Here is a 17,075-nt window from a genome sequence, read left to right as displayed (position 1 = left end):
CTTAAAACACAAAGTTACTTGGTCTGTGTGTATTCGGCAACATAAAACGTTAAGATATGGGTGCGAGGTCATTCTTCGGTGCAAATAACATGTACCTGTGCTCGTACATGGACAGTTTCCTCATTCACCAACGATGTTTCTCTCCCCGATTCAGTTCCTCTGCCTGAAGAACATCAGGACTTTTCTGGCGGCCTGCAATGACTTATTTGGCATGAAGAAAAGTGAGCTGTTTGAGGCCTTTGACCTTTTCGACGTCAGGGATTTTGGAAAGGTGAGATACCGGTACCACAGAAGCATACGGTAGCTTGTCCAAATACTTGGGAGAATCTCCAGGGGTTCACAAGAATCAGGCCCTTTTGCCTTTGCCTCCAAGTTATGAAATCTGTCAGTCGAAAGAACACACACAAAAAAGCTCTTGAACATTGCAATGAGTGCATCCTTCCTGACTGTGCTTGTGCTTTGTACACTCATCGAAGGGGCTAATAAATCAAACACAACAGCAAATATAATAATGGCTTCATCACAAAATAGCAACACTTGGTGTTTAACACCCTGACCTCCACGGCCACACATACACATTCTCAAAAGAAAAAATCAAAAGGCTCCGGAGCATGTTCTGGCATCCAGGCCAAAAGATTTCTAATGAATTCTCCCGGGGACATCCCGGGGTCAGCCGGAAACTTGTCAAAGAACTGCAGACGCACTTACAGCTTCGAGTCAGCAACCTTATCAAAAGTAATGAACGCTTTAGCTCCCCTCAAGACAGCTCGCTGAAACGTTTTTTTTTTCCCCCCCTAATGAGGGGAAGTGATTAAAATGCTGTGTCACGCGGCCGCTTATTTGCTTCAGAAAATTGCAATCGGCCACTTTTTCAGGACAGGTTCTGAGTTAAAAGGCAAGAATGTGAAAAACACAAAGCACAGTTGAAGGGAAAGCTACTGAAATTTCACGACAGTCGAATCTCATTGACTGCATCGAGACTGTAGAAATCAAAAGAAAAATGTTTAAAATCTTCTCCCTGAACACGCTTGAGATCTTTTTACAACCGTCCTTTTGACATACGTGATTCAAATGCAAATGCTTTTTTTAAAGAGGTCTCATTTTAATTTGTCTCCCGTGATTCCAGTTGGCCCAGGCGCAATTTTTTTGATGACTCTCTTGAGTGACTCCCACATTGCCCAGAGTACATTTTACATCTCTGAGATTAGACAGCAAGCCGGCAACTGTAATGCTCGCTTGGCTGGCTCCGCGGAAGCTAATGGAGCAAGGAGCAGCGGGAATGGGCTAAGCTGCCACTCACCTGCGGGGGGTTTTTTTTTTTTTTTGCTTAGTTTTTTTGGTTTAAGAATAGTCTCCTCACTCCTTATGAATTAAATATCAAGTGTCTGTTTGTTGTTGCGCTCCTAGAGTGGTGCAATCACATGAGAAATTCACTTTGGTAAAGTTCAGATCCTCCTGACCTTCTGTGCCTTTAAAATCAGGGCGAGAACCCATTAGCAGAGAAAACATGACAAGACTGGAACTAAAAGCTGCTGGATGCTGTCTACGTTCATTCAAAGCTGCAGAGCACTGCAGTGCCAACAAAACACGGTTCATGTGCATCAAATCTGTCTGTGGTTGTTTGTCCTCAGTGCAAGAACATCTGCTTTACAGATCGGTCCTGAAAACACATGAAGGGTTTCGGACTTTGGGGTTCTTCAGGGAGAGAAGATTCTTAGCCAACATGAACTCTGACTTTGGCACCTTGTTATTTCAGACCGGTTGCCCTTTGCATTCATTTATGTCCAGTCACGATCAGGCCCCCAAAAAAAAAACGGTACGGTCTTGTCATCTTGCAAGTGTCGCATGCTAACGTGGGGTTGGGGAAATGGACACAAATGCCTTTTGTTATGTTTGTTCGGTTGAGCCTCGGTCCGCGCTCCACTGAGTACTACTCCCATTTTGATGTGATGGACGCACTTGAGTGGTGTATCATCTTTTTATTTCGGGTTCTGTATTTGCAGAGAGCTCGGCCAGAGGCGTAACACTCACGTCTTTAAAGAGGTTACCATTTACACAAAGCGTAATGACACTTTTATGTCAGCCGGAGTGGAATCTTCTCTCCTCGATCATTCTCGCTAGCATTTTGAAGGGAGTGAACATGCTGAGGTTGAGTGTACTTTTGGGTGGGGAGGGGGCGGGGTGTGTTTGATGGAAACAGACATGCGAGTGCAAGGCAAAAATGAAAGGGGAGCTGGAGACGGAGGTTTATTGATTGGTTATTTTCCCCTCAGGTATCAGTGATACGTTTAACAGTGGAAATCCAGTAAAGCGGTGATACATCCCCCCCGACTAGCTCGCCCTTCCTCTCTCCTTCCTCCCCCCCTCCGTTGCCCTTCAGCTGTTCTCTAACCAGACAATTTGAGTGGCCAGATATCACATGTCTTCCATGGTAATGGATACCTTGGCGGTATCTTTGCAGCATTTGCCCGAGCTACTGTGTGGTCTACATTTACATTGACACATTTCCCTCCACGGCTTGCGTCGGCCGTGGAGGACTTAGCAAATTGCCTACTTGTCTTGCTCACAATGGGGGAACATTCCCGTGATGACATTTTTAAGTCGGCCGAGGGATTTATTGTCGCTGTAACTCTGAGTTGTTCCTCTGAAGCATTCCTAGGACAGTAACAGTATTAGTACCGGGATGTATTTTCTTGTTGGCAATTTTCATGCTGCTTTCCTCATTTCAGATATGGATCTTGGCACTTGAAAGTAGACCGATCAATAGTCATGTAGAACAAAAACCCAAAAGGGTTAAACTCAACGGCTGCAGTGGAAAGGATCCCGCTACGATGTTGAACCTCCCCCCGCCACTAAACCACGCTCGGATTTAAATACGCCCACTCAAGGGTGATACACTTTGCATTGAAATTTGAACAATTTGATGGGAGCTTGTGCTCAAAGGTCTGTGGATAATTCACGGACTCCTGCTTACTGAATTGCTTGGTGCTCACATCTACTTGAGTCACACTTCTGTTGGCCTTCTTCAAGCGTGAATGCACGCACAAAACGCGCACGGCACACTCCACACATACACTCACGCACGTACGCAAAACCGAGGGCCGGTGACGTCTGCGCCTCTTCGCCCAGCAGCTGCAGCTCCGAATCCTCTCTGTGATTGTTTCAGGATGTAAGAGGGAAACGTCTTTGATGATTGCGGACGTGTGTTTGATCCCCGTGTGAGCACATTGAACGCCTTCGCCGCAACAACTACCACCTGATGGCATGTAGGAGGGTCCCGCGGGGGTGGTTGACAAGACATTTTGTTTTTTCGTCACTGAAAATACAATACGAGCCAAAACATTATTCACCCGATGGTTGTAGTGTGCTTATTAAAATGTCAGCTGAATATATTTATCCCAGAGGGTGATCCAAGCTGTATACTTACCCTCAAGTCACATACAGTGGAATTGCTGATGTTGGAACGCAAACAGTTCTGAGACGACGGCTGACGCCTGATTTGTGTAGTGTTGGAAAAAAAAAAATCCCATCAAGAATAATAGCAACAGAGAAAAAAAAATCAGTGTCTGGTTCAAATGATGACATCGCCATCATGAAGCATGTGGCACGTGTTAAAATTGGGTTACTGTTAATACATTTCAACACTTCGAACTTTGACAATGCATATTTTTGTCATCCAGCCATCATTCCATCTCGTTCTGAATGTGAGTGTGTGTTTGGCTGCGCATACAATATGAGTTGAAAGGAAGTTCATAACATTGAAGCGGCTGGAAACCGAGAACATCCAATTTCAATTTTAGTATTGTGTACATATTTTGAGCTTTTCTTGGTGAAATAATATCCGGAGTCCTTAATAAAATGAAAATGTACTTTTGGTAGATGTGTCTAACGCAGCATTTCACTTTTTTTGCATAACTTAGACACACTTTCAAGTCGATTTGAAGTGTCAGAATGCAGTTTGAAAGTACAGTGCACATGAAGGTCGAATTTGCTTTCTGGCACCTTGGTGAGAAGGCAGCATTTTTCACTCTCACCGGTTGCCGGAGAAGATACTCGACAGATATTTTTAGGCCACCGCTGAGTCTGGGCCAGCCGGTGCGCATGTGAGGCTGAGCCACCGTGGACAGGATCAAAGACCGCAAAGGATGAACCGCAAGTCTATAAACTAGTCCCCCTCACCTCACTGTCCTACTTTCCGACAGCTTTTTTTATCCATCTTCACAAGTCAGCGCTCGGCTTGCTGGAACTACGGTGATTGATTGGCGACGATGTACTCAGTGCGATGCAGAATAGAGTTGAAAGATTGGACTCATCATTTACATTGCTGACTTAAGTGTATCCGATTGTGGCAAATCTGGTTTTGCAATGGATAAGATACAGGTTGAGGTGAAATTATTGGTGGGATTATGATATATCTGGTATTGTGTGTGACAGCTGGGCAGATACAATAATCATCTCGTCATTCCAGACCTTAGTTTACGATGTTCCTTTTGCGCCTTTTCGACCTCAGATCGGTTGGAATTCAGACTTCGGTCCTGTTGATGACTGTCGGAGGTGCCCTGCGTGTTCACTCTTTAAATTTGGAAGAAGAAAGCGGGCCCATGGAAGAAAGCGCTTTTCCCAGAGCACTTTCTGACTCAATGTAAAGCATGAAAGGATGACGGGTTCTATCTTCAACTGAAGTGGAATCTCTGTTCTTTCAGCATTTTGCAGACAACATTCCTTTGAATCCTCGATGAAGTGCTGGAGGCGGCATCTGCCATCACTCCAATAACAATGAAGAGGGTTTCACAGGGGTCTTTATGATATTTCAAGCTATGTCAGAAATGTTTTTCTGGAACATAAAGATTTCAGGAGTTGTGCATTGTATTCCATTTATTCATTTTCCAGATGCTCACCACTTACCATGAAGCTTGTTTTTTTTTTTTTTTCTTCTCCTCCCTCTGTCTTGCTTCCCAGATGTGGAGGTGGAGTAGGTGGATGCACTGTCAAAGTAAAAAGGAATCACATCAACATTATCCACTACAATGTGAAGAAAATATACCACCTCGTTACATAGTGTGGCATCTAACAATATCTCAAAATATTTTACTCCCCAAATTTACATAATGAGCCATGCCCTATTTTTTTTTGTTTTTAAACGGGTGTGCCCGCACATATAAATTTGTGTTGGAATCAATCGGAGCAGCATTCTTTTTTAAAATGTTACTATTTAATACTTGTCACTGCTATAATGTCATCAAAGAATGATGTCATCATGCCGACAAATTCGCGGTGTGTATATTCATTGATTTTGGTTTATTGGCATATTGTCCTGCAATTTTCCAAGTTGTACCGATGTACAGAGGAAGGATGTAGCTTTGTTGTCGTTGGGTTAAAATCTTCCCAAGTCACAGCATTTCTGTCTCTGTAAAAACTCTAAATGTACCATTTGGTGCATTTGTAATGGATGCATGGTTTCATTTTACTCGGACTCAAATTATTCTAGTCATTTACAATTGTGCACAGCTGCATGACTAAAAGTGGGGAATTTGCGTAGTGAGCTCTTGTGCATATTCCCCGCTTATTTATAATTCTTCATGATTGTAATGCAGGGGCATCCTGAGGGTGTTCTTACTGATGCAAACGCAATTATCCCTTATAGATATGACAAGATGGCTATTTGCGGCCGCCTTGAAATCGCCAACCGTTTGTTGCAAAACAGAGTCACTAAATTGGGTTCTTCTCGTGTGGTACGAAACTATGCTATACTATACTATGTGCTATTTTGTCAGACAATTGCTTCTGTGTCATTATCTTTTTTTTGGTCATTTTTGGGCTTTGTCCATCCACGTGCATCTGTGAGATTAAACAGTTTTTTCCCCCCCCTTCCTTTTCAGCAATGTTACATTATCACCTACTGGCTTGGTATGCGTGTTACAGTATTTTCTGTTGCTTTTGCGCATCAGTTCAAACAGACCATTTTGACCAAGCTGCCTCTACATGAATCTACGTTCTGGTTCTGCAAATTCATCAACACATTTTTTTTTTTTTTTGTTGTAGCGGAATCATCATTCCTCTACCAGTGTTATTTGTTCCAACATTTGGAAAGGCACAGCTAGTTAAGATTAAAAAAAAAAAAAAAAAATCAAAAGGAAAAAAAAAAATCAAAAGAAAACGCCATCGGTTTTCTCCACATGTTATTCTTGTGAAAAGCGCAAATCCTTGTTTTAAAACATATCTGGTCGACAGCCCATGTGAAGGGAGGTTTGAGTCAGCGACCGAAGGGGACTCAGGGGAGAGGTCTGCAATGTTACGAAACAATGAAGCCCTGCCGACTTTGTAGATTTTGTTCACATTGTGACTTTAAGTGCAAATTGGTTCCTGATTAGATGACTTCAGTCGTACTGAAAAGAAAGCACAGTTCAATTGTTGTACTTTGTCGAAACCTGCCTTGTTCGAGAAAACTAACACAGCTTCTACCCATTTGTCCAAATGTGACGCTCATCTTTCTTTTCGGGTGGTATGTTTTTATTGACAGGCTCGTGGCCTTATTTACAAAACAAAAGAAACACACTTAAACTTGCAGTGATTCAATTTGTTCCAAACGAGACTGCAACGAGTGCCACTGTAGTAGCTGTCGAAAACTTTGAAAACGCTTTGGATTGAACAAGGCCTCGGGCAGATGCCTCTCAACTTTCTACCAATTCATGATGAGCCACATTTCAAGATAAAGAAAGTGTCAATGTGAAGAAGAAGAAAAAAAAGACGACTGTGTACCACAGACTCATTTGGAAACTGCTGGTGTGATTATATCTTTAGCACGGCTGCCACATGACATTTTATTTTCAGAATAGAAATTAATTTTAATCACATACACTTTGGAATACATGCCTAGCCAAATAAAAAATATCTTGATTACCATCAAGGAATTTCATTTAAAGGAGAACTTGAGTGTGATATAAGCTCCATGCGTTCATGCTAATGACATTATGAGAGAAGAAGAGTTTCTTGTACAAATCCAGCCCATTAACCGCCTTCATGGCGTCCTCGCCTCTATCGTCACATGGCGCAATCGTGGTGTGCGCTGTGAGTTTCCTGCACGTTGCGTTTGGCATAAATAATGAAAAGCACAAAATACAATTGTTGCGTGCTCTCTAATTAACCCTTTGGAGACTTGAGAGTAGGCACATCCCATGCGTTTATTTGTGCAACGTGTGAGCAAGGACTGCTTGTTTATGTCGACGGTTGTGCCTTCCCTCCCTCCAGCTGTCAGCAAGGTGAAAATTTGTCAGATCAGACGAGTTCGTGCATCAAGGCCTCAAGCTGTGTAAGAATAACAGCATATCCCACTCAGTGTGGGTGTGTTCTGCAAATGTGATATGTTTGTTTTTTTTATGAGCGCATGAACATTGCAGCAAAGCAAGAACAATTTTCCAGATCTGATTGCCGGAGAGTTGTTGAATAAACTGCCGTCGTGTGCGGCGTTTGAATCCATCTGCACCACCGCATGCGTACGTGAATCGTAAGGGACTCGTGCCCGTCAGCATCGATGCCATTCGCCCGGGTAGAAATTGTCAAATTTGATCTCCTGCTGCTAAGACGACGCTAGCGGGCCGCAGAGCAAGTCATGGTCTCATATTCGGCCTTAATGCTGCGGTTGTTTATTGGACTTGCAGGAGATCACATGACTGAGCTGTGTAAGTGCGCGACTGAAGTTAGACGAAGACTTGGAGTGTCTTCAACTTCCACTGGGATGGATGGGTTCCAGTGTTCTCATCTGGAAAATTCATTTCTGAGCATGAGACTTGTTTGCAGCTGGGCCAGTTGTTGAGTCATTAACATAGAGTGACAAAACGAGATCAACTTGCAGCGATGGCCGCATCGAGTCATTTTGTGGAACATCGTCATGCGCTATTATCCGGCGATTGTGTGTTTTGTCCTATGGATCAAGACGAATCTTTGCCGTGATTCATTTTTGTGGCTACGCTGTCATAATGGCCCACCGAAGTGGGCCGTGACAAAAATGAGTTTGACATCTCTGGGGTAAACGTTTAGTGTGGACAAGCTGTGAGGTATCTTTGTCAAGGAAATTCCAGGGGCAACAAGGACCGAGGAGAGACGCGTGCCGCATCGCAACCAGCTCTGCATCTTTATAGCCAGGCTTGCTAATTATGTATTACGGGTGTTAATGAGCCGCGGCTTTGATTGCCAAACATGAGCTCGCCTCCCTCTCTGAGCTTATCCGATTTTTATTGGCTTCTCCCTGCGTGGACCGCATCTTGAACACCGCTGCGTCTGTCAGACTGACGTGTGACGAACGAACAAACAAAACCGGATGCATTTTTTTTTTACTGCGTGAACAGCTTCGGTATACTGACAGGTCACTTAATTAGGCGCACTCGTGACCCTGCAGGCACCGTGTTGCAGTTGCCATTGTGTAACGTTGCACTTCATCACATTGACAAGCGATTCCACTGTAATCTTCAAGTTAACTTACTGAGCAACACGAGCAGGTCAAAATAATAGAAACACATCTCAATGCACACAAAATAATTAGAATTAGAATCACTGAGGTCTACACCAAATGAATCAACCAAAGCCAAATTTTTACATGATAATGCTTGTATTAAAAGGTTTCATTTTTGGATACAGAACCAGTGTTCAATATTTCATTGTCTCTCTCAACATCCAGATGTTCTTATGTTTCCGTTTTCGAAATTGAAATGGAATTGTTGTGACTTTTTGCTGCCTTGCACTTGACTTTGGTCAGACACAGCCCTCAAATTCAACACAGAGAGGGATTTTCTGGGCAAGGAAACACGCAACATGTTTCAATTTATGCCAGTCATTAAGGCGTCAGTGAAACCGCAGTGGGTTTCAAAAGCCGAGTCCCAGTGTTTGTTTTTTTTCACATGCAGATTAAAGAAATTTAATACCGTCTTAATGACGCGTCTTCAAAAATATCTTTTTTTTTTTTTTTTTAAGTGCAGCGCAGTGCTTATATACACAGTTCCAAATATGATCCGTTAAATTACATGGAAAGATCGACACCAGTGCAGTCTATGACATAAGAATGAGAACTAAAAGCTGCGGCGAAGTGCACTTGATGCTGACACTCTGTGACGGGGCTTTCACACCTTTTTGGTTTTTTTCCAAATCATTATTCCAACAGATAGTGACGTTAAATCACAACGATGTCTTCATAGACACACTGTCACTTAAGTTCCCACCTTTCTTTCATCATAGCAGACTCTCGTCACCCAGATTTAATTACCCTGCTGTTGAATAATGAGATGATACAAGACAGCTTCTTTAGGAAACCAATGAGAGCCAGTCCGGCTGCTTTTGAATTCAAGGTTTTTCACGACCCAAATTGTGGCAAATACTGTATAGTACAGTCCTGTGTGATCATGCGCACGCGTATGTACGCACAAGTGCACAACATAATGACTTTATTTTAACAAAAGAAACTATTGACCTCTTTGAAAATCCTCTAAATCATTCGACAAATTGGCATCTGCAAAGAAGTCATTTGCAGCGCTTCCTCTCGAAGCGACCGCAAACATTTTCTGTAACAGTGCTGCTCCGACGACGTGGTGTCACACCGCAACTGCAGTTAAAAATGACCCTGGTCGGATCAGGCTTGACATCATGTCACAGCTTCTCTTTCGAGACGGCCCGGAATTTGATGGAAGTGGCTGCCTCCAAATTTTATACCCAGGACAACCCCAAAGAAGCTGCTCACGCTTCCTAATGTGTACAAAATGGAGCCCAAAAGTGACTTTTTCCACATTCCCCACAGTTTTTGGTTAAAAACGGAACTGGTTTGTGCTGACACACCGACACCAGTGTATAATAATAATAATAATTTAAAATAATGTTTGCACTGATTGACTATGACAGAGACACTGTTGCCGCTTTAGTGGCCAGTGAACTGATGGACCCCCACATACTGTATCTCACAGCTCGTCATGATTTCTCGCAGCCATTAAGCACCCAATTAAGGTTCATGATTTGGGCTCATTGCACTGATGATTTATATGCAGCTTGAAAGACCGGTCGTGACACTATATTGTTAAGTCTTAGGCATCCTCGTGCCATGCACAAAAAGCAGCAATTATATTTATTTTTGGTCCACTATTTGCGCCCGCTATTTTTGCGCCTCAATTCAAATCCACTGCCAACTGGACGTGAAACCCTTAATTTGCCGTTGTGACTGTTCTGGTTGACATGTGTTTCATATCGGGAGCTGTCCAGCCTTATTCATGCGAGTCTTGAGAAAGTGTATTTGGCCAAGCGCAGATGGTCACTTGTGTATTGCAAATATGTGTGACTAACGTAGTCAGAGAAGCTGAAGGGCACGGTGCTATGCGACTCATCCCACTGGAGCGCCTCCAGTGTTCTCTTCGGCACACATTGGATTTTGTTGCGCCAGCCAACTGGCCCGTCTTCGCTGTTGGATGCGATACAAAACTAAGCTAATTACCTGTGAGGGTGAATAACTGCAGTGATGAAAATGATGCCCATATATCACATATATGGTATGTGCTTGGATTAGCTTTGTCTCCAAGATTGTTATTATTGAAACATTGTTTCACTAATCATCATTCAAGAATGAAAACAAATCTTACTGCTTGGATGAGCTTGAAACACTTTGTCATGTACGATTACTATCGGGGATTATTTTCATTCATCATCTGTAAAATAAATTGCACCAAACAGACCAAATGCAACCAAATATTGATATTCTTGATGAGTTTTTTTTTTAAATCGGTTTTGACTTGCCCCAAACATACTGTCAAATATTAGAATCACAATACAGTGCAGTTCAGCACTGATGCTACAACTGCAATAGTGGACAAAAGGCTCTATTGACATCCTCCCTGATTGTCTCCCAACTTATTCACTTTAGGTACCCGTTATGCATCATTTGGTGGCTAATAATGATCAGTGAAACAACAGCCATGTGTCTGTCTTTCCTTTGTGTGCTATTAGTTATTGGTCGGGGAACTGGGGAAAGCCAGTTGTGTGATCAGTACTGATCTGTCAGAGCACCCGAGGGCAAATGTATCTACTCGCCACGTCTCTGTGTGTCGTGTCAGTAGATTAATGACCCATAAAAGTTTGTTAGTGGCTCTTTTGATCCATACAGCATTGGACAAAACAACAACAACAAAAAAACACCAGAAGATATGGGTGATTATTCATAACAACCATCTGTCCTCAATGACGTGCTCATTGAGTCATCTTCTCCTATTACATTGGCAATCTCCTATTGGTCCGCCTTCATTTATTTTCTTCAAAAATAGATAGAACGTATGATGTTTGTTGAAGTCTTTTGGAAAGCACAGGATGTCATCCTATGAACACTGTTGTTTGGAAGAGTTTGAAAAGGCCACCCTCTAGTGTCAAATGGGAAAATCGCTACCCACACGTTCTTATGAAGCACAATACTGTACCTAATATTATTTTGATCGTGAACATATTTGTATTAATACTCTTGTGAACCATTGTCCATTTTTTTTCTTGGAAAAATATTAGTCCACAGCTTGTTTTTGCAGAATTGTGATTCCTGCACAGATTGTGATTATCATCAAAAGTCTAAGTCAGTCCAACTGCTAATTAGTTTTTGTAACGTCAGAGTTTTTTTCTACACGGGTGATCGAAAACAGCAACGCACTAGTGGCACAATCAAAGTACCGGTACAATGGAAAAATACATCTGGTTTGACATGGCATTCGTATGCCACTCACAGCCGAGAGGGGGCATTGTTGCTTTGCATCTCGTTATTGACATGTTATGTTGATATGCATTAACCATGATTATTGTATTCTAATTTTTTAGGATGCTCTAAAGATATCATATCATATCTTCATTTGCATGCAGGTTATGGACACACTTTCGAAGCTTTCTCACACAACGATTGCACAACAAACTGTAAGCAGGTATGTTTCACTTTACAAGACATGACAATGTTTGTGACGTGTTTAGAAATTATTTATAGATATTATGGAGTGTTACAATAGAGACTGAGAAGTGGATACTTCTTTTTATTTTTTCCCCAAAAAGGTCTTTTCCAACCGAAGAAAGTCTTGAAGATGAGGATATCTATAACCACCTTGAGGACCTAATAGAGTATGTATCCTACACACACACGTGTTAATAATCATGGTTTTTTTTCTACTGATGAATTTTTTTGGATCGATTTTGATGAGGCGTGTGGTAGTATGTATCCTACACACACACGTGTTAATAATCATGTTTTGTTTTCTACTGATGAATTTTTTTCGATCGATTTTGATGAGGCGTTTGGTCCCAAACTGTGCATTTTTATTAATTGCTTCAAACAGCATGGTGAAATGATCTAGGTTTTCACCTTGGGGGAATTTCGTCTCCCTCCTACGACACCATGCTGTTGTATGTTTGAGGAACATTTGTTGCCTGGGTGTTGACTGGAAGGCAGCCACCTCCTCCAGGGCTGTCAGTGCCACCTCACCCTGCTTTTTGCTTTTTTTCACAGCACAAGGCATGGAAAGCTTGTGGTTTGACCGTCTGCTCATTCAGTCCGTATTCGACTCTAATATCCCCACTCACTCCTGAATCTGTGCATTTTTTGAAACGGCAAGCGTTTGCATGTCAATTGAGTGCCTCAAGACCTGTTTGAACATGGAAGGCTAATCGACAAATAGGTTAGCAGAAATGTGAGGCTTGTGTGGTCCCCTCTCGTGAGGGTTTTGTAACTTTATCGAAAGAACACATACTGTTTTTCATTCATTCACAAAGACCAAAGTCGGTATTACCCAAAATCACCCACCTACATAGCAAACAAGGCTCCCGGCACAATTCCTTCCAAAGCCCTCTATCTCAGTGCAATGCAGCAAAGAAAGCGATTTGGAGAGCGCTGACTAATATGCATTTTGAAGGTACTTAAGATTAACATTTTGGGGAACTGGAGCAGCTGCTGGCAATGCGTGTTTATTTCTTTGCACATATGTATATTTTATCAGTCGACACCATTTTCTCACCATTGTTTTTACTCGGTATATATTTGTATATTTTTGTCAATGAATCCCTTAAAAAATGATGTTAAACTCAGGTGGGGTTGATATTGAAAACAAATTAAAGGGGTAATTTACAGTAACTGCTGTAACTTAAATCAGCGGCAGGAGACAACGTCGAAGAGTGAAAGCGCTTTTGGGAGGGCTCCCACCGCCACAGAGCTCTGGTCTATGTTAGTGCTGACAGCCCCGGGCGCTGAAGGGAGCCCACGAATGAGTGTTGACAGTTGGGATGTAATAGGTATCTGACGAGGGCCAGCAGTGAACATGTGGGAGGTGAATGTGGCGGCCATCATTAAAGTGAGCACAGTTCTGCTCTTGCCTCTCTGCAAGTTTGGATTCAGTGGTTGGATGATGATGTTCATTGGGCACCATGAAAACAGATCTGATGGACATACACTAACAGGGGAGGGTTTTTTTTTTTTTGTTCACCTAATTTTCATTCTCTTCAATTGTTTTCCTTTCTGAGGTGTGCACACAAAACCACTCGCCCGAGTGATATAAGTACATGTGTTTTGTCATGTGCGCTGCAGTGAAAACAGGGTGGAAGATGAGGAGGACCTGTATGACTGCGTGTATGATGATGAAGAGGGCGGTGAAATCTATGAGGATCTGATGAAAACGGAAGCTCTCGCCCCCCCGGTCAGTTTTTTTTCTCGCCTCACTCGTGCGAGTCATGACTTCACATCACCTCATATCACATGATACTGAGTCATCAGCTACCGCATGTAGAAAAACTATCAATGTACTTGTAACACTCAGTCTTGACCACCCAATAAACCAGCAACAGTTGTCCTTAAACGAGTAGTTAGATGGCATAAATAAAGCACGCGCATCAAATCCAAGAAAATACGAATTTACATTGCCATACTTTAAAATGATTGGAATTTATGCTGACATGTTTTATATTTACGATTTTTGTAAGTTTTTATGTCTAGTACAGCATACTATACTTTTCCTGGATTGATTTTACTTGAGTTGGAAAGGTATCTATTTTTAAATGCTTTTCATAATTCTCTGATATGTGATATCATTTGGTTGTAGCATTGCGCAATACGGGTCCCGTTTATTTCGGAAGCTTCTCAGCTATATTTATAATATGTCTGTGTTTTCGGTGTGTGGGGGTGTGTAATTATGTAGGTGTTCCAGAAACAGGCAGAGATTGACATCAGAAGTTGCTGTTTAACAGAAATCAAGCAGACAGAAGAGAAATTTTCTGACACCCTGGACTCAATAGAAAAGGTACACAGACTTTTCTGTAATTTTTTTTTCTTCAAAAAATGTGTCTTACATGTAGTTAAAAGTGGTATTAAAATATACTCAATTTAACTTTCTATCTTTCATCAAATATCATCCTTGAGCATTATTAAGAATTGTGTCAGGAATAGTGTCCTGCTGTTTTCAATGCCATCTCATTGGGGTTGTGTGGAAAGAAAATAAAAGAAAGTAGGTGTCAAGGCTATCGAAAACTCCAACCGCAATCCTCAGTATAATTGTTAAACCAACCAAACTAAATTGACCATTGGCTATCTAATCTATGCAGGGAATTTTTGGGGGAGGCGCGCGGGGTCATCAAATCTCTTTGCACTGTGTCCGATGAGTGTCTCGCCTAAAATCAGATGAGATGCTCACATCTTCTAAATCAATAGCAAGTAATGAGCCAAGGGAGTGCTTTTCCATCAGAAAAATGCTGAAGTGCTCCCCTGCAAGATGGTGGGAGGCCGCTCGTCTTCCTAGCCATTCAGCACTACTTGTCTTCTCGCTCCTGTTTACGTTCAAAGTGTGGAAAAGACCCTTCTTGATTTCCCAGCGGAGCACGCTAGTAGATGACTTTCAATATGAAGTAGATGGTGTAATTTAGCACACGCTTGCCCGCTGCTTTGAGGCGCAGAGGTGACGAGGAGGTGCAAGCTTTTTCCGAGAGGAAATCATTAAATTGCAAACTCCGAAAATAAGATTATTGTCATGACCCAGACAGTGTTCCTTGTTTTCGCTGACAGCGGCGACTTTGCAAGTTGGCGGCATATTATAATGACCTCTCGCAAAATGACTTGCCCGCTCTTATTCTCGAGGGAGCAGATTTATTTTCATGCTTTCCCCTTCTTTCTACCACAGAACTTTATGACACCTCTCACTGGGTTTTTATCCACGGCTGAGATGGAAAAAGTGTTTGTGAATATACCGGTAAGTCATCATTTTGAGTCCCCTTGCTTACTTCACAGAAGAGTTTCCACCCCCCCTATACTTGACTTACTTTGTTCATGAAAAATCACACTAGGCTGTGCAAATGTACAATAGGAAATGACTGTATTAATAGTAGTATGTTATCATTATCTAATGAGAACAAATGTTTAAATGTACCTTATGCAGCCTGAATTTAAAAGAGTGGTTTTTGTGTGTGTCTTTCAGGACCTGGTGAAAGTTCACAAAAGTTTACTGCAGGAAATTCAAGACTCAGTCCAACACAGAAGTGCCCAAAATCTACACCAGATCTTTATTGCATTCAAAGAAAGGTACCATACGTACTTTTCAAATCGCAATCCACTCAAAGTAGACTCATGTAGTCATAGAGTGCCCGCTTTACATTTTGAAACTCGTGTTTAATCTATTTTAGATTGCTAATCTATGGGAAATACTGCAGCGATGTGGAGACAGCCATTGCCACGCTCGACAGTATATGTAAAGACAGAGAGGACGTCCGCATGAAGCTTGAGGTAAAACGATTTCTTCTTTTCAGTCACTTCAGTCAGTGATGTATTCCAGCAAAGCTGTCTGTCTCCCGGCCTCTCAGTTAAACAGCCAAACAGTGCCGCCAAGTGTATGCCTAAAGAATTGCACGATTTAAAGATAAATAGCGTGTACAGGAATACTCACTGAAAATATTCTTTTTTTTTTTTTTTTTACATAATACATTCTATTTTGTATTATCATTTTTCACAGGAGTGTTCTAAAAGAGCAAACTATGGCAAATTCACTCTGAGGGATCTGCTGGTGGTTCCCATGCAGCGGGTCTTGAAGTACCACCTTCTTCTGCAGGTGCAGTGCTCCGATTTATCCTGAATTATCATGGCTCCGAAAAGCAAAATCACACATTGGGTGCTATGAATAGACGAACATCAGTGAGCTCAGACAAGTTAATTTGGTTTTGTTTAGTGCATCGCAAAAGGCATATTTCCAAATTTGTTGAAATCCCTTTTTTATGTTTCACAGAGCTCAGACACTTATCGGCTATGTTGATGAAGGTCAAAGAATTGATTGATGAGTAATTTTTTTGATCAAACTAGAATACATGTTTGACATGCTTCCATTGGAGAAATCACTCTGACTCATGTCCACTAGAGGCACTGTTGTCTACGTTTCATCATCTTTGTTGTTGGGTTTTTTTGTGCTTTGGAGAAAGGACGAGAGACAAAATGCACTCAATGGACAACAATTGTTGTGCATTCATCGCTTTTTAATGGGGTGAAGATCAGGGCACTGTGGTTCTTCCACCCTAGTTCAGCTGTGCCTTTCTGGGCCTTGATTTTATCGATGAAGGACCAGCCTTCCAGGGGTTGAATGGGCACTCGGTTACAAAAGTATCTGGATTATTATTTTACTGAATATATTATTTATCAATCAGTACCAGTGGCATCACACATCGACACCAAACATAATATGCACCTTTTTTTCTTACATTGTGAGCCAGAGTCCGTTGTCTGAGTCTTTCTGTCTTTCATATTCTCTTCTCTGGCTTTTCCCTCCCTGACTGAGTCCAATCACGTCCGGCCTCCACTATCTGTTTGTGCACTCCGTGCCCTGTATCTCTGTAGATGTGTGCAGGTGGAAGCAAGGCCTGATAAACACAAGTCTGCCATCTTGCCAGTGATAATAATGCCCTGGTTGAGCATGACTGACATTGAGGATTTGAGCAGTCCAGAGCAAACGTATATATACACATATCTCCCTCTGGGATTCATTGTATGTCTGTGTGTGTGCGCGCGCGCGTGTGTGTGTGTGTGTGTGTGTGTGTGTGTGTGCGAGGAGGACGTTTTC

The 17,075-nt window shown here is 42.1% G+C and overlaps 1 protein-coding gene and 1 long non-coding RNA gene across 3 annotated transcripts in view; one reads left to right on the top strand and one right to left on the bottom strand.

The window, feature by feature from the left end:
- LOC109514165 (guanine nucleotide exchange factor VAV3-like) overlaps window positions 1–17,075 on the top strand; it is a 51,634-nt gene that overhangs the window by 9,044 nt on the left and 25,515 nt on the right. The window contains exons 2-10 of the mRNA XM_019867019.1: window positions 155–271; window positions 11,869–11,927; window positions 12,052–12,117; window positions 13,574–13,682; window positions 14,181–14,282; window positions 15,156–15,224; window positions 15,450–15,553; window positions 15,655–15,754; window positions 15,981–16,076. Coding sequence (XP_019722578.1) covers window positions 155–271; window positions 11,869–11,927; window positions 12,052–12,117; window positions 13,574–13,682; window positions 14,181–14,282; window positions 15,156–15,224; window positions 15,450–15,553; window positions 15,655–15,754; window positions 15,981–16,076 — 822 coding nt within the window. The remainder of the gene's footprint in view (window positions 1–154; window positions 272–11,868; window positions 11,928–12,051; window positions 12,118–13,573; window positions 13,683–14,180; window positions 14,283–15,155; window positions 15,225–15,449; window positions 15,554–15,654; window positions 15,755–15,980; window positions 16,077–17,075) is intronic.
- LOC109514166 (uncharacterized) overlaps window positions 1,309–17,075 on the bottom strand; it is a 28,368-nt gene continuing 12,601 nt past the window's right edge. The window contains exons 2-3 of one of the 2 annotated variants that reach the window (XR_002167945.1): window positions 4,902–4,985; window positions 1,309–4,834 (exon numbers count right to left, since the gene is read on the bottom strand). This is a non-coding gene — a long non-coding RNA (uncharacterized LOC109514166). Of the gene's footprint in view, window positions 4,986–17,075 lie in introns of both variants that reach the window. The other variant, XR_002167944.1, reaches the window with a different exon arrangement.

The sequence above is a fragment of the Hippocampus comes genome, unplaced genomic scaffold (genome assembly GCF_001891065.2).
Source record: "Hippocampus comes isolate QL1 unplaced genomic scaffold, H_comes_QL1_v1.1 scaffold322, whole genome shotgun sequence".
Lineage (NCBI taxonomy): Eukaryota > Metazoa > Chordata > Actinopteri > Syngnathiformes > Syngnathidae > Hippocampus > Hippocampus comes.
Note: the sequence above shows the minus strand (reverse complement) of the source record. Positions and strands in the feature narration are given on the sequence as shown.